General features: G+C 54.5%; 2 protein-coding genes across 13 annotated transcripts in view; both read right to left on the reverse strand.

The window, feature by feature from the left end:
* Positions 1 to 923: 923 nt before the first annotated feature.
* On the reverse strand, positions 924 to 11,062 carry CDH24 (cadherin 24). Of its 2 annotated transcripts, XR_006203699.1 has the most exons (13): positions 10,987 to 11,062; positions 9,109 to 9,413; positions 8,624 to 8,918; positions 8,349 to 8,468; positions 8,107 to 8,274; positions 7,744 to 7,931; positions 7,079 to 7,332; positions 5,999 to 6,135; positions 3,538 to 3,659; positions 3,345 to 3,456; positions 2,849 to 3,097; positions 1,261 to 2,273; positions 924 to 1,165 (listed from the first exon to the last, which is right to left on the reverse strand). XR_006203699.1 is itself a non-coding variant. In XM_042942721.1 (12 exons), the coding sequence occupies exons 2-12, from the start codon at positions 9,307 to 9,309 to the stop codon at positions 1,774 to 1,776; spliced, it is 2,346 nt and encodes a 781-aa protein (XP_042798655.1). In that variant the 5' UTR covers positions 9,310 to 9,413; positions 10,987 to 11,062; the 3' UTR covers positions 924 to 1,773. The 2 variants fall into 2 exon arrangements, 1 of the variants encoding a protein (XP_042798655.1); XM_042942721.1 differs by having other exon boundaries at positions 924 to 2,273.
* Positions 11,063 to 12,428: 1,366 nt separating this feature from the next.
* Positions 12,429 to 22,860, reverse strand: part of ACIN1 (apoptotic chromatin condensation inducer 1) — a 33,804-nt gene continuing 23,372 nt past the window's right edge. For 7 of the 11 annotated variants that reach the window (XM_042942726.1, XM_042942727.1, XM_042942722.1 and 4 more), the window contains 11 exons: positions 21,720 to 21,861; positions 18,244 to 18,286; positions 17,242 to 17,375; positions 16,992 to 17,144; positions 16,344 to 16,485; positions 15,876 to 16,021; positions 15,378 to 15,485; positions 15,131 to 15,238; positions 14,570 to 14,894; positions 14,368 to 14,468; positions 12,429 to 13,051 (listed from right to left, as the gene is read on the reverse strand). In XM_042942726.1, coding sequence (XP_042798660.1) covers positions 12,725 to 13,051; positions 14,368 to 14,468; positions 14,570 to 14,894; positions 15,131 to 15,238; positions 15,378 to 15,485; positions 15,876 to 16,021; positions 16,344 to 16,485; positions 16,992 to 17,144; positions 17,242 to 17,375; positions 18,244 to 18,286; positions 21,720 to 21,861 — 1,729 coding nt within the window. In that variant the 3' untranslated portion in view covers positions 12,429 to 12,724. The remainder of the gene's footprint in view (positions 13,052 to 14,367; positions 14,469 to 14,569; positions 14,895 to 15,130; positions 15,239 to 15,377; positions 15,486 to 15,875; positions 16,022 to 16,343; positions 16,486 to 16,991; positions 17,145 to 17,241; positions 17,376 to 18,243; positions 18,287 to 21,719; positions 21,862 to 22,860) is intronic. The other 4 variants (XM_042942725.1, XM_042942723.1, XM_042942724.1 and 1 more) reach the window with 4 other exon arrangements.

Genomic DNA, 22,860 nt, shown 5'->3' on the forward strand with positions numbered 1-22,860 from the left:
GCTCGTGCTCTCTCTCCCTCTAAAAATAAATGAATAAACTTAAAAAAAAAAAAAAGGTGTGAGAGAAGGCATCTTCATTGGAGTAGTTTCCTCTGATGGCCAGCAGCCTATACTTGGAGGGGAGGGTCACAAGGACCTGTCCTGACCCATCTACTCGAATCTCCAGGAGCCCTGACTGGAGCTAGGAACTCCCTTGTCTGCTCAGGGAGTGCACACTGAGAAATGATGGCCCTCTGCTTAGCTCCCACCCCAAATGACTTTGATTTGGCCAGTTGGCCCCTCAGTAGCTCACTTCCCTGGTCCCTCTTCCTCCTCCTTTGTGTTCCATGGAGAGTAAGATGAGGACCGGGGAGAATTGAAGTTGGGGCCGGGCCCAGAATCAATGTGACCGGCGGTCTCACCCCAGCCACCCTCTCCTGACGGGCACCACAGGCCACAGGAGGACTGGCTTGCCCCCCTCTGCTGCCCCCCAGCCACATTTTTTCCCTGGTTTGAAAACCACTCTTTCCCTCCTTCTTTTATCTCTCCTCTGCTCTTCCCAATAGCTCTCACCCCCCCTTCTCCTTTCCACTCTCCCCTCTGGCCAATCCCTCTTAGTTCCCTTGGACATTTTGAGACCAACAGGGAACAGGGGAGTTGGCAGTGGGAGTGGGGGTACTTACTTCCTGAGTGGAATCAACTCAAACCCTCCTCAGGCTAGAGGGGCTTGAAGTGGACTGCCCCCCAAAGGAGAGAGGAGAGTGAGCCAGAGGGGATGGGCTAGGCCTCTCCTCCCACCCTATGGCACAGTGAAGCTCTGCACAGAAACCTGCATGTGGAACTGAAAACAGGGCTCCAGCTTTAGAAAATAAAGTGTTTGTTTATTATGAAATTAGAGATGGAGGCCTCTCCCCTTCCTCCCTTTTTCCCCTTCCCCAGCTGCCTCCCTCTTTTCTTTCCTTCCCCTCCCCTCCCCCTGGGGCCTGGGAAGCTCGCAAGACAATGCCCAGAGCTGGGATGCCCAAGGCAGGCCAACAGCTGGGCAGAGCTCCAGGGAGGCGGCCATGGCGGGAGTGGGGTGTGCTGGAGCTCTCGCCCTGGGAGGTGGGCTGGCACCCTCTCTCTGCTGGAGGCCAGTGGAGCCAGGATGAGGCCATGAGTGATGGATGGAACCATGCGGGCAGGTCTGTAAAGACAGGAGAGCCCGGGGTCGAGGTGGTGAGTGGAGGAGGGCTTCAGGCCATCCCTGTTCCCCCAGGCCCATCATCTAGGGACACTGACCTGGGGCCGAACATCCCCTGCAGGAGGGTGGGCAGCAGTGGCTGGAAGTTTCTCTTGCTTTTGGGATGGTCAACAGAAAAAACCAAAAAGCCAGTCACAGGGACCCAGAGAGAATGCAGGCAGATGTGGGCAGGAGACAGACACAGAGCATGTATGTGGGCAAGGGAGACAGAGAGAGGGTGTGAGAGAGATTTAGAATCCGGGAGACAAAAACAGAGTCACAGAGAGAGTGGAATCACAGTGAAAGAACAGATTCAGAGTCGAGCCACACAATCCAGACCCAGACAGGAGAGCGTTACAGAAAGAGACAGAGATCCCTGGAGGGAGACACACAGACTCAGGAGGAGGGAGGTAAGAAGGAGGTTGCCCTGGGGAAGCTGGGAGGAGGGACACAGGGAGGAAAGGAGGCCTGGGGGCCCCTGGGCTGCTGCCGCCTGCCTGGACCCTGGGGGAGCTCACTCAGAGGGCCTGTGCGGGCTGCCCCACCGCGGCGGGCAGGGCCAGGGCCGGCTCTCAGGGGGCGGGGGGCTCCTTGGCCCCGTACAGCTCAGCCAGGGTGCGGAAGAGGGGCCCCCAGTCGTCCAGTGGTTCGGTGGGGCCGGAGGCGCCCCCCGCTTCGCTGCCGGAGCCCAGGGAGCTGAGGGAGCCGCAGGAGGAGCCCCGGCCCTCGTAGCCGTACACCTGCACCGAATCGTAGGGCGGCACGCTGGGGTCATCGTCCGCCTCGCGGAGCCGCAGCGCCAGGAGCTGGGCCACGTCAGAGGGGCCGGGGGGCCTGGGCTGGCGTGGCGCCCGGGCCCGGGGCAGCACGTCGCGGCGCGCTGGAGGGCCCGGGTTCGGTGGGCCCGCCCCGTCGGGGTTCTGCAGTGCGCTGATGTCGAAGGCCTCGGTGTCCTCTTCGCCGCCGCCCTCGTCATCGTAGGTGATGATGTTCTCGCGGACGTCCTCCTCCTCCAGCACCATCAGCGCTTCCTGCTTCTGCCGCCGCAGGGCCACAAAGAGCACCACCAGCGCTGAGGGAGAGGCGCACACAGGCCGCTGAGCCCGCAGGGCCCGGAACAGGGCGCCTGGTTCCGTTCTGAACCGCAGGCAGGTTGGGAGACAGAGGAGACAGTGTGGCCTAGGGGTGGCAAGACCTTGGTCTGACATCTGGCAAACCTTGTTTGAGTCCTGACTTCACCCCTTAGTAGCTGTGTGACTGTGGGAAGTTGCTTGGCTTCTCTGAACCTCTTTGACCCTTTAGAGGGTTTGTGTGGAAAACAGGGAGAACAAATTTACCTCTTAGGATTACCTTTTCCTTTCAAAGGATGAAAGGAAATAGCACGAGTGATGTGCTGGGCACCACACGTGCTCCAGAGTCAGGGTTCAATAAACAGTTTTTATGGCTTGTTGCTGTCATTGCGGATGGGTATGTCAGGGAAATGAGGCCAGAGCTTTTCTCTTGGACACATGAGGCAGTGGGAAAATCCAGGCATGATGCTTCCTTCATGCCCTAGGGTGGATTTCCCTGTGTCCAGGGATCTGGCTCCTCTCTATACCCCCTGCAGCCTTGGACCCCACATCTGTGTCCCACGGTGGTCTGACTCACCAAGCAAGGTGCCCACGCAGGTGATGATGGCAAGCAGGGCCCCAGTGCTGAGCCCAGCGGGGGAGAGCTGCGCCTCGGGCCGGCAGGACGCCACAGAGCCATCAGGACGGCAGCGGCACACGCTGACAGTCACTGTGGCAGTGCTGCTCATAGCTGGCTGTCCCCAGTCCCACAGCTCTATGGGAACCAGATAGGGTGCCTGGCGGGGCGGAGCAGGACGAGAGGGCAGCAGCAGGCTGGCAGAGCCATCTGTGGGAGAGGGAAGGTGTTGGCTATCTCCGGGGACACCTCCCCTGTAGGGTGGGTGCAACCCACGGAGACAGCTTCCGATGGGGAAGGTTTGCAAAGAGCAAAAACGTGCAAATCCCCATCCACTTTCTGTTGAGTGGGGGGCCCAGATATGTGGGTCAGGAGTCAGGCCGACTGGGCTAGGGGGTGGCAGAGGAAGAGAAGAGCAGGGAGGCAGGCACAGGCACAGTGGTAGAAGGCTACCCACCTCGATTGTCTCGGACAGTGAAGTTGGCATCAGGCCCCAGAGGCCCTTGAAGGGAGACACGGCTACTGTTGCCAACTTCATCTCTGTCCAGAGCCCGGATGACCTGAATCAGCTGGGAGGAAGAAGAGAGGCCTTGTATGGAGTGGGCAGCTGAAGGTCTTGAGGTCCCAACCCTGCTGCCTCAGCGGCTCACCTGGCCAGGGGCTGCAGAATCACACACAAAGGTGTCATAGGGCTCGGCCAGCTGGGGGGCGTTGTCATTCTCATCCAAGGTCTGGATGGCCACTTGCACGCGGGAGGCCTGTGCGGAGCTGTCTGAAGCCAGAACACGAACACGTACACCCCAAACACGCACACACGCCACAGTTTACACACAGCACACAGGGTGCACGGGCATGGATGCCACATGCAGCACACAGCATGCACGTGCAACACACGAGATATGCACGCAATATGCGAGTGAGAAACAGCATTGTGAAATGAAAGGAGCAACACCAAGTGCACACAACATTCCCGTGGTAGCCAAGATATGTGCAATGCAGCACACACATTCGGCAGGAGGGAAGCACCCACAATACATACATACAATAACCCACATGCAGGGCACATGCACCGTGAATGAAAGGTAGACACAAAGTGCATACAGGATGCACACATACAATAGTCATGAAATAAACACATTCATACCATATATTCGATGTACACTCAGCATTTAAAGCAAATACAACACACACGAAGTGGATGTTGGATATATACAGTGAATACAGTGTCACCAGCCCCCCGGGTCGAGAGAATGCATTTCATACACAGCGTGCGTGGGACAGAGACAGACACATGCACGCGCGCGCGCGCACACACACACACACACACACACACACACACACACCCCATCAGAGGTCTGGGAGGCCATGGTATAGCAATGAGTATCACTTAGAGTTGGCCTTGGGGAGCCAGGCCAGCCTGGGTACCAGAGCTAGACACAGGCCCCCTTCTTCATGCATCCCTTTATCAGGTGGCTTCATCATTGCCCTGCCTTGCTCCTCACTGCCAATGCCATCCAAGAGAGAATGGAAAACAGGTACCCCTGCCCACTCTAGTGCTCACCTCTCCTGGTTGAGCCTCCCACATTCTTTAGTCCTTCCCCAGGTGGGGAGAGAGCTGGCTAGCCCTGGTGAAGGGGCTAAGGTCCCAGCCTGGGCAAGGGAGGCTGAGTGGGCTCCCCAGCCAAGGGTTTGGGGCTCCATTCCTTCTGTGCAGTCAGGACCTGGGGCCTGCTACTTGATATTGGGGTTTGTTGCAGAACAGGATTTGGTGGGAGGGTGAGAAGGCAGGGAGGGGAGCATGCGCGTGCACACGCGCACACGCACACACACACACACACACACACACACACTCACACACACGGCTACGTATACACAGGCAACTACAAACACACTATGTAAACACGCAGGGGCATTCCCACGGACAGATACACAAGCACTTCTATGTAACACACAGCAACATGGGCATAAACATAAGCCCATACACAGAAAATTCTACACCGAGAGGAGATAACTGCTCTGATTCTGCAGCCTGACTGGGTCTGATGGCTCTTCCACTTAACGTCTGTGTGACCTTGGGAAGTTACTTAACTTCTCTCTGCCCGAGTTTCCTTATTTTCAAATGGGGAACTAATCATACCTCCCACATAAAGTTGTAGTGGTGATTACATTAATTCGTTCACATTTGGTACTTAGAACAGTGCCTGATACACAATAAGTAATAAATTACCTGTTCGCAAACACTCACACATGCAAAACGATATATATAAATGGCCACTGTACCTATTATCATATACATCAAATTACACATATGCACAAATATTCTATACTCAACTACATATACACACAAATACGTGTGTGTATTTTCACACACACAGAATTATACACACATGTAAGTACACACTCACACGTACACATACTATATAGTTCTTTACTGACACGTACAAACATCTGTGCACACAGTTACAACTCCCACAGACAGGACACAGAGAGAAAATGTAGGAGACCCTGGGGCGTGAACAGGGGTGAGAAGGGGGGGTTCACAAAGGGGAAGGAGGTCTTCCTATCTCCGGTGGCCATGGCTGCCCAGAGGTAGTCAACCCATGCTGCTGGTGACTGGTGGCTGACAGGGGCAGGAGCTGGGCCCTCTCCTCTACCTTGAGGGCTCTCTGCAGGGCTTCCCTGAGAGGGGCTTCTGGGGCCCCCCCAATCAGCCCCCAGAGGAGGGACCCAGCCCTTCCCTGAACCCTGGCTTCAGCCTGCAGCAGACAGTGGGAAGGGCAGGGTCTGCCAAGGTGCAGGTTGGGGTTTGTTAGGGGTTGGAAGCTATCTGAGGTTAGGTTTGTTTCCCAGTTGGGGAAAGTCAGGCATGGGAGTGAATTTAAAGTCAGGGGAATGTGCAGGCAGACCCACTGTGCCCAGGGCAGTCCAGCCTCAGAGACCAGAAGGCCTGCCTGTGGTGATGATCCAGGCTGGGGACCCAGCGCTGCACACAGTGAGGAGTGGTGGCAGTGACTGCCCCTCCCCCCCCCCCCCAACTCCCCCTGCTCAGGGACAGCTCCTCTGCCAGGAGGCTGCTGCTTTCCCCTCTCCTGGGGGCCCAGGGCTCCTCACCGAGCTCTGTGGCCAACACTGTGAGGTTGTGCCAGACACGAGTCTCGCGGTCCAGGGGCACCACCGTGCGGATGGTGCCGTCTTCAGGCTCGATAGAGAAGCAGCGCTCTGGATCCGAGTGGGGGAGGATGGAGTATCTGGGGAAGACGGAGTGGAGCTGGGGGCAGATCTGGGGCAGGGCCGGAGCTGGCTGCTACCCCTCCCTCCCTTCTGTTTGCCTTGCTGGGCCTCTTGGCTCTTCTGGGCAGAGGGCCCGAGCTCGTCTGGGCTAAGCCTCCCCCGTGTACCCAGAGCCATGATTCACATTAGGGTCCCCTTAAAAAACAAATCATTTGGGGAAGTCATAAACATTAAACACCTAAGACTCAGGGGGACTGGGTTTCATGGGTTTGGGAGAGGAAGAGGTGGAAAAGGGGTAGATATGATCTGTCTGTCAGACTTCTGGGCTCTGTTTTGGGGACCCAGGGACCTGTGTTTCAGCTTTGCTTTGCCTCAGACCAGCTGTGTGACCTTGGGTGAATCGTTCAACCTCTCCTTACTTAACCACAAAATGGCAATGACGCCAGCACCTCCCTCATTCCTGTGACAGGGATGCCCAGAGGTGGGAAGAGTGGCTCTTCTCAAGGCAGACAAATCCGGATTTGGATCCCAACTCTGGCGATGTAACCTTGGGCAAGTAACTTAAGTTCTCGGGGCCTCGTCTCTAAAACAACGGGTGATGATCATGCCTACTTCACGGGGCTGTCGTGAGAATTGAATGTGGTCAAGCGTTTGGTAAAATGTGAAGCAATAGTGGTAGCCATCACCCATCCACCAAGCTCCTCGCAAGAGATTGCATTTGCTTGCACCGCCACTGGGAAGTGCCACTGTTATCCTCTCAGAGGGATGGGTGGAATTGGAGAGCGGTAATTAGCCAGGTCCTCCAGCCCTCCCCTGGCCCCCAGCCCCGCAGAGTGGGAGACCTCTGCCAGGAGGTGAGTGTGATTTTTCCATGAAGGGGACCCATCCTCAGTGGGAATAGCCTGCTGCTGAGCTCCTTCCCTGAGTCCCGGCCCTTCCCCTGCCCACACCCCAGCTCACCTGATTGGGCTGGCTGGGGAATCCAGGTCAGAGGCTGAGACCTGGCCCACCAGCGTCCCGGGAGCTTTGTTCTCAGGCACTGCCAGGTGATAGGCAGCCTGGGTGAAGGCAGGGGGCTCTGGGGCATCCTGCACAGCCACGCGTACCGAGGCCACGTCCTTGAAGGGCCCTCGCCGCAGGTAAGCTGGGTCGATGAGGGTGTTGGTGGCCTCCACACGGAAGGAATAGGAGCGCCGGGTCTCAAAGTCTAGGGGCTATGGGGAGGGGACGGGGAGTGACTGAGGCACATGGAAACCAGGGCAGGCCCAAGCTCCCAGGAGGTGAGAGAGAGGTCCCCTCTCCATGCAACCAGTGCTCAGCCCACCTGACAGGAGAGGTGGGCACCTGAGAGGCAGTGGCTGCAGTGGTCCGAGTGAGGCAGATGACTTAGTCCGTAACTCTAGGTGTGCCTCCAGCTCCACCACAGACTGGCTACATAAATAGTCCTGAGCCAGTCATTCCCCCTTGCTGGGCCCCAGTCCCTCATCTGAAAGAGGACTAGATGACCATGATCCCTAAGCTCCAAACGTGGTCCCGAGTCTGTTGTAGACCAGTTAGAGGGGTGCCTCATGGGGCAGGAGGCACGCATGAGTGAGTCTGCAAGCGTTAGCAGACAGGAGACTAACCTTGCGGACAGTGAGAAGCCCATCTCGACCCTGGGAGTCTGTGCTGATGCTGAAGGCCTCGGACCCCTCTCCGTCCAGGATGCTGTATGCCATGAGGGCGTTGTCCCCCAGGTCTGGGTCCTGGGCCCGCAGACGGCCCACTAGGGTGCCTGGCCCAGCAGTCTCCACCACAGAGAACTGGTACAGGCCTTGGGTGTGGATGGAGAGGAAACATTCTTAGAGGGGTCCCAGCCCTCCTCCCTCCCCCAGCACTTCCTTCTCCTGGGGGCTGGCTAAGGGAGGGGCGGGAGAGAAGACTTCTCCAGAGGCCGTAGGGGGTGGGGCAGTCAAAGGATGGGTCAGGTGGCAGCACTGGCCCCTTACTTTGAGGGAACTTGGGGGGGTTGTCGTTGACATCGCTGAGGGTGACTGTCACTGTAGTGCTGCCCGACAGCCCCCCCATGTGGCCGCCCATGTCCTTGGCCTGAATCACCACCAAGAACTCCTCCTGTGTCTCCCGGTCCATGTTGGGGATGGCGGTCCGCACCACTCCTGGGGAGAGACGAGGGGTCAGGGGGTGCCTGTTCCCATGGCTGCCCCCCCAGGTTCCTGAGCCCTATTCTCACCAGTCTGGGGGTCGACAGAGAAGAAAGGCAGTCCATCCAGCACGGTGTACACCAGCTTGGCGCTGTTCCCGTAGCTGGGGTCATCGGCATCGTGAGCCGTCACCTGGATCACTGATGTCCCTGTGGGCCGTCCCGGCACCCCCACTCAGCAGGGGCAGGGCCAGGTGGGAAGGAACAGCAGATGAGGGGGACCCAGACATGATGGCAATGCGGGAAGGAGAGATGAGGGTGCTCCAGGAGACGGACCCCAGGATGGTCAGAGTTGGGGTACTCACCGACATTGGACATCTCGGGCACTGTGGCGTGGTAGGGCCCGAGGGGAAAGATAGGTGGATTGTCGTTGATGTCTTGCACCTTGATGATAAACTCTGAAGGGGGCTCCAGAGGCCGGTTTGAGGCTCGGTCCACAGCTTGGGCAAGCAGCACGTACTGTGCCTTCTCCTCTCGGTCCAGGCTCTTGGTGACATGGATATTGCCTGTGGCCTCATCAATCACAAATACAGTGCCTGCCCCCTCCCCGGTCAGCAGGTACTTGGTGCGGCCCTCGCCCCTGTCCACATCCGAGTGCAGCTGTAGGGGTCAGGGAAAAATGGCAGCGGGTTCCAAGCATAGGGACAGAAGGTTAAAGAGTCTAAGTCTATGACTGGGTGGAACGTTGGGAGTCCTGAGGGACCAAGGTCATTGTAGAAGTGACAAAGTTGCAGGGCAGGGCCCAAGGGCCTCAAGAGTCAAGGTAGACATGGGAAGGGCTGATCCTTACCTTACCAATAAGGACGGGCTCTGGACCGGCATATTCCTCAATGACAAAGAACTGGTTCCACACCCAGCTCCTTCGGTTCCGTAGCAGTACTGGTCCTGGGCCCCCCCGGGACCCTGCCCAGGCCCGGGCTGGGGCTGCCAGGCGCCCCATGCAGCCCCAGCCACCCAGCCAGGCCAGGAGGAGCCTCACCAGACCCCACATGTTTGGGCTCCAGCCGGGGCTCTGTTCACTGTCCCTGGGTACTGAGGCATGAGCTGGCCGGGGCAGAGGGGCAGATGCGTTGGAGCTACCCCATGGATCCACACCTGTAGGACAGGTAGTTGTTCAGGGTCAAAGAAACCCTTAACTCTCCCCACCCCCCAACCAAAGTTCGATGCTGAAGATCAGACCTCCAAGGAACCAGACATCCCACTGCCCAGAACCCAGACTGAGAGCAGACAGTCTGATCCTTCTCTCCACCCAGGCTCTGCCTGTATTCACCTCCAGCCCTACAAGCTGATAAATCTCTGGCCAGTCAACTCTGAGTCAAGAAGCTGGGGAAGAAAACAGGAGAGGGGATGCCGGAAGGGTTTAGAACCCTAAATGTGGCTCCTGTTCTCCCAGGTTGGGCATGCAGCCAGGGGGTTGGAGGAGATGGGGACTGCCAGAGAAAGGGCTTAAAATCCAGAGGCTGGGACTCATGGAGGTGTGGTGTCAGGGTGTCTAGGGTCAGGCTGAGCAATGACAAGGAGTGCAGCCAAAGACAGGGTTGCGAGCCTGTGAAAGTCCCTCTTTCACGGAGAACCCCACCTCTCCAGAACCTGCCCCCAGCTCATACTGCCAGCTGAAGTCCTTGAAGGGGGACTCCAGAGTGGAGGGCCGGCCCTGAAAGAAGAGGGGGTAGAGTTGGGGGCCAGGGCCAGGAGGCTGAGAAGGGAGAGCAGAGAGTACAGATACAACGTTACTGAGGGTGAGACCCAGACTCAGGCACTGTCCGGCACAGACTGAGACAGAATGGCAGCAAGAGACACAAGGAAAGAGATCAAAGGAGGCAGCCTGGATGTGTGATAGGCAGAGAAGAGTCATAGGTAACAGGCTTGGGAATGGTTGGGAGGAGGGCAGAGGGGCTTTCTGTGTGTGATGGGCAGACAGGGGCAGCCCTCAGCTACGGGGGGTCAGGCCAGGCCTGGAGAACTTCAATCTGGGAGAGGGGGTGGCCAGGAGGGGCTTCGGGAAGGGAGCTGGAGAGAGGACCCTTCCCACTGCTGTCTCCTCCCTCTCCTCCTGGGGGGCATCCCTCAGGTAGCTGTGGCTGCCACCCCTCCTTCCCCAGAGCAGATACACACCTGCCAGTCCTTTGCGCCACCCCCCCCCCCCCCCCCCCCCCCCCCCCCCCCCCCGCCGAGGGAAGAGGGAAGCCGAAGAGGGAAGCCGGAGGGAAGCGGGGAGACCAGAGCGGGAGGCGGGACGAGGAGAAGGGAAGGGCTGGAGGAGTGGGAAACAGGATAGCGGGAAGGGAAGAGGAGGCGAAAGGGAAGGGACGGGGAAAGGAAAGGAGAGCGGGAAAAGGCAAAGAGAAAGGAAAGGAAAGGTAGGGGAAGGAAAAGGCAAAGAGGAAGAGGAGATGGAGAAAGACAGGGCAAGAGGGAGAGGGAAGAGGCGGAGGAAGCAAACAGGCAGAGAGAAGGCAGGATGAAGAGAAATCGAGGGAGAGGAAAATGGGGAAAGGAGGGAGAGTAGGTGCGGGGAAGAAGGGAAAGAGGTAGAGCGCGGGAGACGGGAGCGGGCAGTGGGCTCCCAGCCGCGGAGCGCACCGCTCTGAAGACACCCGCAGGCTGCGGGCCCCCTGCTGCCCCTCCGCGGGTTGTCGACCCCGGGCTCCGGGGCAGGCGCCCTTACCTGGCAGTGCCGAGAGGCCCAGGCCGGCGGGGAGCGTCCCCGCCCGCCCCCGTCGCCGGGTCCCGGGGGCGCAGCCCCGAGCGGATCGGAGCGGGCGCCGCGGCTCCGCTGCAGGTCTGAGCGGCCCCGGCGAGAACAAGGGAGCGAGACGGAGGGGGCGGGGGAAGGAGGCTCCGCCTGCGGAGGAGCGAGGCGGCTCCGCGGCGCGCGGGAGAGAGCCCAGCCTCCGACCCTCCCCGGCCAGCCCGGGCCCGCGCGGCGGGGGCGGGGGCGGCGCTGCCGGGCCGCCGGGCGCATACAGATGCAGCGCCCCTCCCGGGCCGGGCCCGCAGCGCCCGGCGGGCCACTCGGGCGGGAGGACGTCCAGGCCCCGGCGCCAGGCCGTCTTCCAACGGCTGGCGAAGAGGGTGAAGCCGGGAGCGCCGAGCGGCCCCCGCACACCGCCCGCAACGGGGCGAAGGGCGAGCGTGTGGTGAGGCGGGGAATTAGGAGCCCGCTGCGGAGAGGCCCGGCTCCAGCTCCCGGGGCGGCCTCTGGGGCGGCTATAAACCCCGGCCACAAGGCGGCGGCATTTGGGGGGGCCGGTGCGGGGCACCAGAGCGGGCCGACTGGGGCAGCGCTTAAGCCCGGCAGAAGGGTCCAGGGAGACCGCGGGCTGAGCCCAGGGAACAGGTCAGGGCCCGAGGCACGCCAGCAGCGGGAGGGGACGGAGGTGGGGAGTGGAGCCTTTTTGGGAAGCTCCTTTACAGGTTCCCATTGAGCTAGTGGCTGCCGCCCCCTGGCGGCAGCCGTGGGAGGCGCCTTGAAGGAGGCGAGCAGGTGACCAAAAGCCTACACCACAGGAAGGACTGGGAACCTCCTCAACCCTCCAACCAACACTCCTCTTGGCAGGGGTCTTCCCCTCTCTGCCCTCCAGTGAGTTAGATCCTCTGTGGCGACGTAGTTACAGCCAAGGCAGAGATGGAGGGCGGGAATTCCCTGCTCCAGGAAGCAGCAGGCTTCCTGAACAAGTGTATGGAGTGCAAACAGTGGTGCTTCCATGCTACCAGTCCTCTTCAACTCAGTTTGGCTCTCCCCCACGCCCTGCCCAAGGAAGGCCAGTAATACACACTAGTTAAAACTAAGTCAGATTTTTATTATTTTCCATAGACCACATCATTTAATAATAAAAAAAATAAAAATAAAAATTGAACAAAAGGAAAAGGTGGATATAAAGTGGAACCGGTGGGCAAGAGGCAAGGACTGCAGGACAGAAGAGACTGGGAACTGCAGGGGCCCTGGGACTCAGGAGGAGATGCTGATTCAGCTCATAGGTGACCCAGTCCTGGCCCCGGCTGTTCCCAAGAGGGGGGTGTGAGTACCCAAAGGAGGTGGTGAGCAGGATGGAGGAAAAATGAAAGAGGTGTGGGGCTTCTGGCTGTTCCCCACCTCTGGGCCAACCACCTCCCTCCCTAACCTAGCTCTTCCCTCTCAGATTTAACATGGGAAATGAGAGGGAGAAGAGGGCAAACTCCCAAGAGATAGGTTATGGGGGTGGGGCTTTGGGGAGGGGGGGGAAGATGGCCACTACTCCATTTGGTATGTGGGGACAGGTGGCAGCCATACTTCAGCACTGGGTAAAAGATGTGAAAGACCCCTGGTTATAGGGTGGTAGAGATTGTACCTATCCCTCTGTGGCCTCGAACCCCCCAGGGCAGGGTGGCTGATGCCTGCAGCTCTCCCTCTCAAGTTTTCCCAGCTAACGGCGCCCGCCCCGGTCCCGCACAGGTGTGCTCCGACTCCGGCTCCTGCTGTGGCGCTTGGTGTCTCTGCGGTCCCTCTCCCTGCCTCGCTCCCGGTCCCTCTCCCTATCCCGATCTCTATCACCCCTGTCACGCTCCCTTTCCCTCTCTCTTTCCCTGTCCCTCTCTCTGCTGTGCTCTCGACGCTTCTCCCGCTCCAGCTGTCGGTTCCTTTCCCGCTCTGCTTCCTTCTCCCGCTCCTTTTGCTCTTCCTCCTCTTGCTCCTTTCGCCGCTTCTCCCGCTCCTTGGCCCGTTCGGCCCGCTCTGCCTCCTTCTGAACAATCTGCAGCAGGCAGCAAATGTAGAGAATAGGCATCTTGGCCCTGCTCATGCCAGTCCTGCTTTGTCTATCTGCATCTGGACCCTGCCCTCCTAGCTCAGGGTCACTGTCAGCTCTGCTGTTAAGCAAGAAGTGTCAGCAATCACATCTCTTTGTCTTGGGGTCCTAATCCCTCCAAGTTTTTACCTTTTATACCCACAACAGGTAGTGGCACCAGTCATGCCTGGCCTCTGGTATTTCCCTAGCTACCTAGATGTGAACAAACCACTTTTCTGTTTAGTTGAGTAATATCAGCCTCAAATTCCCAAAAGGCCCATCACGAAGAAACTTAAATTTAAAAAGCAAAAAATCCAAGTAACAAACAAACAAACAAGTAAAAAGCAAAAAATCCTAGTGGTGCTTGGCTGGTTCAGTCAGAAGAGCATGCAACTCTTGATCCTGGGGTTGTGAGATGGAGCCCCACACGGGGTGTAGGAATCACTTAAATAGATAATTAAAAAAAAAAATGTTCTTAATTTTTTTATTTTTGAGAGAGAGAGAGAGAGAGCACACAAGCAGGGCAGGGGTGGGGGCGGAGGGGGACAAAGGATCCAAAGTGGGCTGTGCGCTGACAGCAGCGAGCCCAACGTGGGGGCTTGAAACTCTTGAACTGTGACATCATGACCTGAGCTGAAGTCAGACATGGAACCAACCGAGCCACCCAGGTGCCCAAAATAAATAAATAATTAAAAAAAAAAAAAAAAAAAGTCCTAGAAATAAAAAAGCAGAGAAGTGGACGAATCTAGAAAACGGATTTCTTGGGGTGCCTGGGTGGCTCAGTCGGTTAAGCGTCCGACTTCGGCTCAGGTCATGATCTCACAGTCCGTGAGTTTGAGCCCCGCATCGGGCTCTGTGCTGACAGCTCGGAGCCTGAATCCTGTTTCAGATTCTGTGTCTCCCTCTCTCTCTGCCCCTCCGCTGTTCATGCTCTGTCTCTCTCTGTCTCAAAAATAAATAAATGTTAAAAAAAAAAAATTTTTTTTAAAAGAAAATGGATTTCTTGGCTAACCAAAATCAATTTCCAAGAGGCATGGCTGACACAACTATATAAACCCAGTTCCTGTCTTTGTGTCAACCTTTACCCTCTTGGGTTTGGCTTCTCTGTGGCATACTTGGCACGTGGTTCTTAAAACTACCTCTTTCTGTGATGCTTAGTTTCTCCCCTTACTATCCTAAGCCAACACCTGGGCCTACTCAACCCTCTAGTCACGTGACTCTCTCTGCAGACTGCCGGCAAGACTGGGTGCTACTCTGAGTGGAGCAGGAAGGTGAGCACTCACCTGGCTGTCAGTCAGCGGGAGCCAATAGATGCAGGGAGCTGCCTTGGTTTTACGGAAAAGGTCATCCAGCAGCTTGGCAGGTGGTTCCTCCTGAGCTTTCTCTGAAGTGGAAGAAAGCAAGTCAGACTTTATGCCTCTGACCCTGTGTCCCATCCCATTTGGACCCCTACTAACGGGTGTGTATGCCCCCACCACTAAGTACCTTTCTTCTCACTCTTCTTTTCTTTAGACTTCGCACGTTCCTTGCGGCGGCGGTCACGGGACCGTGATCGGGAGCGGGGCCCTTCTCGAACTTTGTCCCGATCCCATTCACGCTCTGATCGAGTTCGCTCCCGCCGCTCCATTTCCCGTTCCCGCTCTGCCCACTGTTCCCGCACCGCCCTCTCCTGCTCCCGCTGTTCTGCCCGGGGATGCTGTGGTGGCTGGGCTGGGGGTGGGGGCGGGGGGTGCAGGGGCCGTGGTACCCCCTGCTCCTCTGTCTTAGTTTCAGAGGGACGGTCCACCAAGAGGCCCCGGTGATAATCCAGCTGTGGGTAGAGGAGGGACAAGGACAGTCAGGATGGAGATGATATCACTCCCACTGAAGGAGCCCAGGTACCAGGGCATACAGATTTTGGAGCCCCATGGTTCAACTAAAGGAACCAAGGGGGAGGGAGAAGAGGGAGAAGGAATCTCAATGACTGCAGGTTTGGCCAGGATCTCAGCTGGTTTCTAGCAGATAATGGCCTCCCCTGCCCCTCCTTCCTTTCTCTAGGTTTCTTACCTCCTCTTGCTCAGCATAGTCAGCACAAAGGAATTTGGGGTTGGACTGGGGCCACTTGACCCCATGTAGAGCTGTGCGGGTGGCAACTGCTTCCTCTACTGTTGAGTACTGGTGGAGGAAGGGAGAAGGTGGAGGGTCACAACAGGCCTCAATCCCTCCCACTTGCCACAGGGCCCTCAATTCCACCCACATTAGTCACAAAAGGAAATCTATGCCACAACCTAGAGGATCAGCATCCTTTCCTCACCGTTACGAAGCAGTGAGATTTGATCTTGTCAATCCAGAAGGCCTCTTCCACCAGAGTTCCTGTCCGTCCCAACAATTCCTTTAGTTGGCCTAAAGTAAAGGGACGCACCTGCCAGCGAAAACAGAGTTTCAGAGTCTTAAAGAAAGCAAGAACAACACTGTAACTAGTATTCAGATTCCCCAAATCTCTGGCACAGGAGGACAGCTTCAAAGTCTGGGTGAGGGCAAAGGGGTCAGGAACTCTCTTGCATGGGAAGCGAAAAGAGTGGTAACACAGAGATACTATGTGCCAGGCCCTCCACAAATCCTCCAGACAAACCTTACAGGCTGATACTTTGTCCCTGTTTTTCAGGTGAGGAAACTGGTTGTGAGAGATTAAGTTCAGTTGCTCAGTGAATAACTGACAGATCTAGGAGCTGAAGCTAAGAAACAGGAACCCAAAGCTCAAACTCTTAACCACTGAACAATGTTGTGCTGTGGGGAAACAATGCCGACTCACCAAATTGGAGATGTGGACGATGTTACTGATCTTGCCCCGGGGTGGGGAGGGCACCTGAGCAGTTCGGACTGGGTCATCAATTGTAATGGAAACTCCAGACTTTTGCTGGCTAATGGAACGTCGAGTTAAGGTATCTCCTAAAGTCACTATCAAAAAGAGCACACAAACGGTTTTCAGCAGGGAGCAATGCTGGCTCTTTTACCTCTGATACGCCTTTCTTTTTTCTTATTCTCCACCACGTAGTCACTCTTCCACCTAATGTGCTGAACACCTATAATGTGCAAGGTGAAGCTCCATATTATGGAGATTGAAAGATTCTAACCTAGCTCTCATGCAGCTTAGTAACAAGGAGGCGGAAGTAAAACAGATATGCAAAATACTAAAATAAAAGGCAGAAAACATTAAATGCTTTAAAAGAGGTCCAGATAAAGTGCTCTGGGAATTCAGAGAACTGCATGCTTCACCTACCTTTCTTTACTTCGTGCTCCACAGGAGGGGGCAAGGCCACCTCTACTGAAACCTGGGGAGGTATAGGGGGTTCTGCTTCCGACTCCTTCTCTTCTTCCTCTTCTTCCCTCTGCCCATTCTCTTGGCCTTCGGCAGGTACTACCTGTAAGTATCAGACAATGGAGGAATTCTTAAACACCAAACTGGCACATTCTTTTCAATCTCTTGTTCCTAAGAGGGGTGGTACATTTAACCTAGCATGCTCTTTCAACTAGGAGAAAGATTAAGTTCTCTTCCACCAGATCCTGGGATTATTAATGGTTCAACTGTCATGAGGAAAACTAAGACAGGAATGGGCAGATTTTTTCTGTATATGGCAAGATAATATTTTTAGGCCTTGTGAGTAATACAGTTTCTGTTTCAACTATTCAACACTGATGTTCTAGCACTTAAGCAGCCAGAGAGATAAGAATAAATGGGTTGGCATAGCCTTGTTCCAGTAAGACTTTATTATTACAGACAACAGGTTAGATTTGGTAGTCTGTTGATCCAAAAGGGCAATTAACCCAACCCTCTGCACAGATGGCAGATTTCCCTTCTAAAACTCCACCTTAGTTGCCTGCTCTGAGTCCACTGCCCCCTCCCGACACTGGGGTGCAGAAGCCTTACCTGGGTGACAGTCCGGCATATTTTCAGCCCCTTGTCATGTGTCCCATCGTCACCATTACGCTCTGTCTCATCCTCAGAGATTCGGGAGTCATCAGCATGAAGATCCACAATAGCCTCCTGCCCCGCCAGGGGTTTGATGTCGGGGATGAGGCTCTGGGACACAGATACCCCCCACCCCGTTACACTGGGCCCGTGTCTACTCCCACCTCAATGTGTCTCGTCCTCCCTTCCCCGGCTCCTCCCACCTCACCTTGAGTGATTCAGTGGTGATACTGATGGAGGGCTTCTTCTGTGTGGTGGCTGTGCTGGCTCCCCAACGCCGCTTCCGACCAGGCTGGCCCCCCTCTGTGTCACTGTTTCCAGCTGGCACCCCCTTGGTAGCTGCTGTCCCCAAGAAACAGGACCCAACAGTTAGATGGTCTCAGGTCCTCTGCTGGTTCACACCATAACACATACAGATAGCCTTCGACTGGAATTTCAGTAAAAGGTTAACTTAAGGAAATTTTATTTGGGCACTGGGAAACATTGCTTCAGAGTGAACAATAAAAGGACTGGAGCTACTTCCTGACAGATGAAAACTACTAATCTCTAAAGGCAATGAGGGATGGGTAACTAGGGTGGTGTGAAGTTTAAACTTTTAGTGGCAAAAATAGCTAACATACTGGAGAAGGCAGACTGAGAAGGACATATGAATACAAGAAAACACGGCTATGTGATACCAATATCTAAGTAAAGTTAAGACTGTGACATATCTAATCCTGCTTCACATTCATTTTCACACTATGATCTCATATTTAAGTTACAAAGATTTATTACGCTTTTATGGATTTAGAACTTCTTGGTGGGAAAATGTTAAAAATGTTACTGTTTGAGGTGTGAGCACTCTTAAGACTCTCTCTCAGAAGAAAATATAAACTGATAAGCATTATATGGGAATCCCTCAAACCTACTCCTGGTTCTGAGGGTTCAGATACCTGGACAAGGAAATGCATGTAGGGCTAAACAGGAAATGGTGAGACACCTCGCAGTGTGTCTCATTAGTTAAGAAAGAAATGTGACCTAGGAAAAATGACAGGGATTGTCTGAGGTTTTGAATTACAAAATGGCCAAGATGGAAATCTGCTGGGTACAGGGAGTGGGATGGGAAGAGGTGACCCAAGAATGCCATGGAGAAAGAATGGGAACCTATTTCTCTATAAACTCATTTTTATGGTTACTTTTGACCTTTATCAGGGATTGGGGCTAGACTTACAGACAACGGAGATCTTCCTCTTGAATGATTTGGGCAGCAAGCTCTGTATAGAGAAGAAAAGGGGGGGAAAAAAAAAAAGAGAAAGAGACACACCCCACAGAGAGGGGGGAAGGAGGTTAGATGGGGCAGTCTTAGCATAGGCTCCAAAGACACAGAGAGAGAGAGACACAGAGACAGACAAGAGACCAAAACAGAAGCGGCAAACGGCAAAAACGAAGCAGAATCAATGCAAGTTAGAGAAAAAAATAAAATCAAACATCACAGCAGGGAAAAGTCATCTAGTCCATACCACACCTGTGTATTAGCTTAACCAGAAATAAGCTGGAAGAGGACTTCAGGAGCCTCCCAGCCCTTTAAAGGCATTGGTCATGCCCTCTTCCATGGTCTCTAGGGGTCAAGAGGACACCAAGCCCAATAAGGTATGCCCAGAACTGGGTCATCTAGTCCTCTCAGAAAACATGAGGAAACAAGGAAAACCACCTTTGGAATAACTGTCCAGCCTGACACCCACTGACACTGGCAGTGAGTCACTTGGACAGCAGACTGTTAAGACTGTCCTCACCCCTACAGGGCAGCACCAGACCCACTGGAGATGAGGCTCCCTAGTCAACTGCCGGCAGAAAGAATTTAAAGGTGCTTTTGGTACAGAAAGGTTTTTATGATGGGCAGATTGTCCCCAGGGAGCCTCAGACTTTCTAACCACTGTACAGAGCTCTAGCAGAGCCTTCCTGGTTCCTTTCAACCGGGGCTTAAGGCTTAGGGGCTCTGCCAAGGACTAGAAACTCCCAAACCTGCTTTGGAGCAAATTTCTACCCCAAACACTCAGTGGGAGAAAGACTATGGACAGAGCAAAAAGAGGAAGAGAGAGAAAAGGGGATTAGAGCATTTTGAGATTTCAGTGCTTATTTCTGGAAAAACTAAGACCTACCACCCTTCTAAAGGGTAGGGCAGGACCCTCTTGATGAAATCCCCTTTCCCCATCCACCCCCCAGCCCCGTTTGTGTCGTCTAACCAAGTCTCCTTGGTCTCCGTTAAGGGCCAGCCTGACCCCTAGCCGGGCCGCTCTCGATGGGTAAGTTAGTGAGAGGAAAAAAAAAGAAAAAAAAAAGAAAAAAAAAAAAAAAAAAGAGGTCTTAATTAAAACAGGAAAAACATGAACCAAATAAATAAATCCAATAAAGAAATCAGAAAAATAAAGAAAAAGAAAATAATTAAAATAAAATATTAAATAAAAAGAAGAAGAAAATAAAGAAGAAAATAACTAGGAATATGACAAATGTTCCAGGTACCATCTCACACCTGGGATCTTCAGTTCAGCCAATCGCACCTCACTGTGTACTGTATCTAGTCAACCGCCGGTCCAATCAGAATGAGCCCTCCCTGCTAGGCGCTGTGCAATTGGTGGGGGGTTGGGTTGGCAAAAAAGGTGGGCGCACGGCGTGGTGGTCAGCACGGCACTGCCAGAGTCCTCCCAGGGGCGCAGGGGGGGCGGGAGGAAAACGTGTGGGGGGACGCTGCCCAGTTTCCATGATGTCAAGACAGTTCACTGGTGGTGGCCAGGCTCAGCGAGGGGTACGGGGGGAAAGGGGGCAGAGACATCAGTCCCAGCCCTGTAGGGGCATCATCTTGCAGTCCCTGATGAGATGGCCTGTGAGTAGCAGGAATAGTCCTGGCCTTTTATCGTGACAGGCAGGCAGGACCCTATGTCCACCAGTGGCAAGATGCAGCAATACCACCACCCAATACTTGGAATCCAGGTGATGACTCCAGAGTCCCTTTCTCCTCTGCCTGTAAATGGGGAGGGGGTCCTCTCACCGAGTGGGATCATGGAGCCTCTGATGAAGGCAGGCTGGGGGTAGTAGGTGGGTAGCCCCAGGACCTGGCACACATTCAGCAGCAAGGTCAGAATACTTTTCTTCTGAGAGTTGTGTGTGGCATCTCCTCAGGGACTCCAGCTGAGACAGTGGTTCCAGTCAGATGGATGGATGAGGCCCTGCCTCCAGGGATGGAGGAGAAGCCGGAGCAACCAACATGCTGCCCTTCACCATGGACAACAGGGACCAAAGGAAAGTCCTTCTGATGAGCAAGTGGTGATACATGGCTGGGCTGTCATCAGCATTAAATCCCTGGGCTCAAACCCTAGACTTCTCTGCAGGGTTCCTAGTCGTCACAGCTTAAGCCGAGAGCCTCCACTTGGAATTTTACAGCATGGCACTGTGATCACAAACATTGACTCTTTAGGAGGTCTTGGTGCCCTAGATGGGGATCCCAACAGTCTGCAGCAAACAAGGCAACCCACAGTCCTCAAAAGGGTTAAGGGCATGTGGGCAGGCGCCCCAGCACTGACACAAGCTCTTCTTGGGGTGTCCCAAATAGGGAGATGATGCAAGTCCACCCCTTTCCAAATGTTTTTTGCTTTCTCAATACAAGTCTCTCCAGAACAGTGTTCTTCTTGGCCCCCTGATGTAAGCAAGGCAGGGAGGCAAAAGGGGGCCCATCACAGGATCCCATATACATGCCCCCCTCTGGCCAAGACACCTGGATAGCAGACTCGGCTCTGATTGGGCAGCTCAGTAGCAGCGGGTGGGTCCAGAGGAAGAGGCGGCATCAGCGATTGGCCAGTTGGGCAGGGTTTTATTTTACGGGCGGATTACCGTACATGAGGTACTTGGACAAAGTTTTACGGGGAAGAAGGACCTTGTAATAAATAATATTCTGCACATCAAATCACTTTCACCGGCCCCCACCCCCGCAACACACACCAAAGAAAGGCTACACACACGACAGTCCCTCCCATCCTGTTATCCCACTCCCAAACCCAGCTAACTCCTTCTCTATTACTTTAAGAGCCAAGAAGACTTCGCTGGCTCTGATGGGGGGAACCCCCTGAATTGGGTGCAGGACACAAGATAATATATATGCCAAAAAAAGGAAGTAGAGGGGTCAGAGAAATGGAGAAGGGGCCTCCAGGCTCACCCAAGTGCTGGCTTAAGTAGCTATATCTCTGCAATATGACCACTAGAGGGCAGAGGAGGAACAAAAATTCCTCAGCATGGCTGGTCAGCTGAGAACCACCACAGCCCACTAGATGGCGTTGAACTCCCACAGGCTTTTAAAAAGGAGGGAAAGCTAACAGTTACTACAGGGAGAAGCTCGAGAGGGTAGCAGGGAAAGCTGGGCCTGGGTCTTAGATAAAGGGCCATTAATCGACGTTTCCTTTCATTACAAACTTCCAACACTCTGCACTACACTACTTCCCCAACAGGGAAAGGGGAACCAATGAGCCCTGTCCCCATCACAAGGGGTCTCCCTTGCTAAACCAGCGAATTCTCCCTTGGCCCTATCCTGATCCAAGTCTGTCTAGTCCCTTCTTTTTAAAGCTATCCCACTGTGTAAGAGGGATCATCAAAGTGGTCTACTCTCTCCCCTAGGCCCGTTCTTGCCCGCCCACCCCAACAGGTGGCTTGGAAATTTACCTCTTTCTTCTCCTCATCTTCGGCACTGCCCTCTGGGCGGTCATCATTGCTGACTTGGTCTGCAATAGGCACGGGGGGTTCTGGAACCTCATTTTCAGGTCTGTTTTCACTTGTGTCCATGGTCACTTCCTCCTTCTCCTCACTGACAGTATGGGGAGAGGTACGGAGGGAAGGGCAGGAAAGAACCAAGGGGAAGAGAGAGCAAGACGTTAGGTTTTGGGTCAGGAAACCCCCATGCCTCATCACTTGGGTGGGGTTGGGAGGGCTGCTTTTCAGATCAGACTAGAGACCATGCCCCCACAGGAAAAGTGAGAAACTGTTTTCTTTGGGGAAAGAGCACAGATTGTAGCATCCACATCCACTCACTGCTCAGATAGGATAAAGGTGTGATGAGTGAGGTCAGGACTCCCAACTGTTTTTAGGTAATTCACCAGAGTACTCTTATATGGAAAGGAGTAACATCCCTCTCTGAAACAGTCCCTCAAAAGTCATTGTGATTTGCCCACAATCCTGTGGCCTCCTTATCCCCTGGCCACAGGCATCTTTAACAAAATTGCATGAGAAGTTAAAGGAAGCTTGACTACTTAAAAACACGAGAAATAATGTCCGTGGCTGTGGCAAATGATTCCAACCTTGTGTTTATTATAATCAACTGCTTAATAAAACCTACTGACCCACAGGATCTGGAAACATCAGGAATGGAGAAATTGTGGGGGAGGGGGCTGCAGGGAAAGCAGGGCTGATGAAGGTTCAAGCTTCAACAAGGACCCTCTGTCATCCAAAAAGAAAAAGCTACAATTGCTGGAGTTTGAAAGCTCAGAGAAGAATCAGGCCACTTTTACCTGCTCAGAGGTGTAGGAATTGTTCTTATATTCGGCTTTCGCCCAGTTTCTCCCACTCCCTCATTCCAACTTCCAAGAGATAAAGAGAGCAGGCCTCCTAGTCAAGACACACCCTCCCCCCACACCATGTATCGCCTCCCCAATATTGAATCCCCCTACCCCCACTCTCAATCACACAAGTTAGCTCCCATTTCAGGCAATGAATCCCAAAGATTCACTTCAGATAAACTATCTTTCCATCCCCTTTTTCTGTTTTCATCCCTAACTTCTATCTCTAACCTCACCCCCACTACCACCAA

This window comes from Panthera leo, chromosome B3 (genome assembly GCF_018350215.1).
Source record: "Panthera leo isolate Ple1 chromosome B3, P.leo_Ple1_pat1.1, whole genome shotgun sequence".
Taxonomy (NCBI): domain Eukaryota; kingdom Metazoa; phylum Chordata; class Mammalia; order Carnivora; family Felidae; genus Panthera; species Panthera leo.

What these genes read in the sequence shown, in the direction of transcription:
- CDH24 (XM_042942721.1), bottom strand. Translation starts at nt 9,309, where the DNA reads ATGTGGGGTCTGGTGAGGCTCCTCCTGGCCTGGCTGGGTGGCTGGGGC. An exon ending in GCCCGAGATGTCCAATGTCG is followed by an intron (nt 8,469 to 8,623) that starts GTGAGTACCCCA and finishes GACGGCCCACAG; the next exon opens with GGACATCAGTGATCCAGGTG. An exon ending in CTCTGTCGACCCCCAGACTG is followed by an intron (nt 8,275 to 8,348) that starts GTGAGAATAGGG and finishes GTCTCTCCCCAG; the next exon opens with GAGTGGTGCGGACCGCCATC.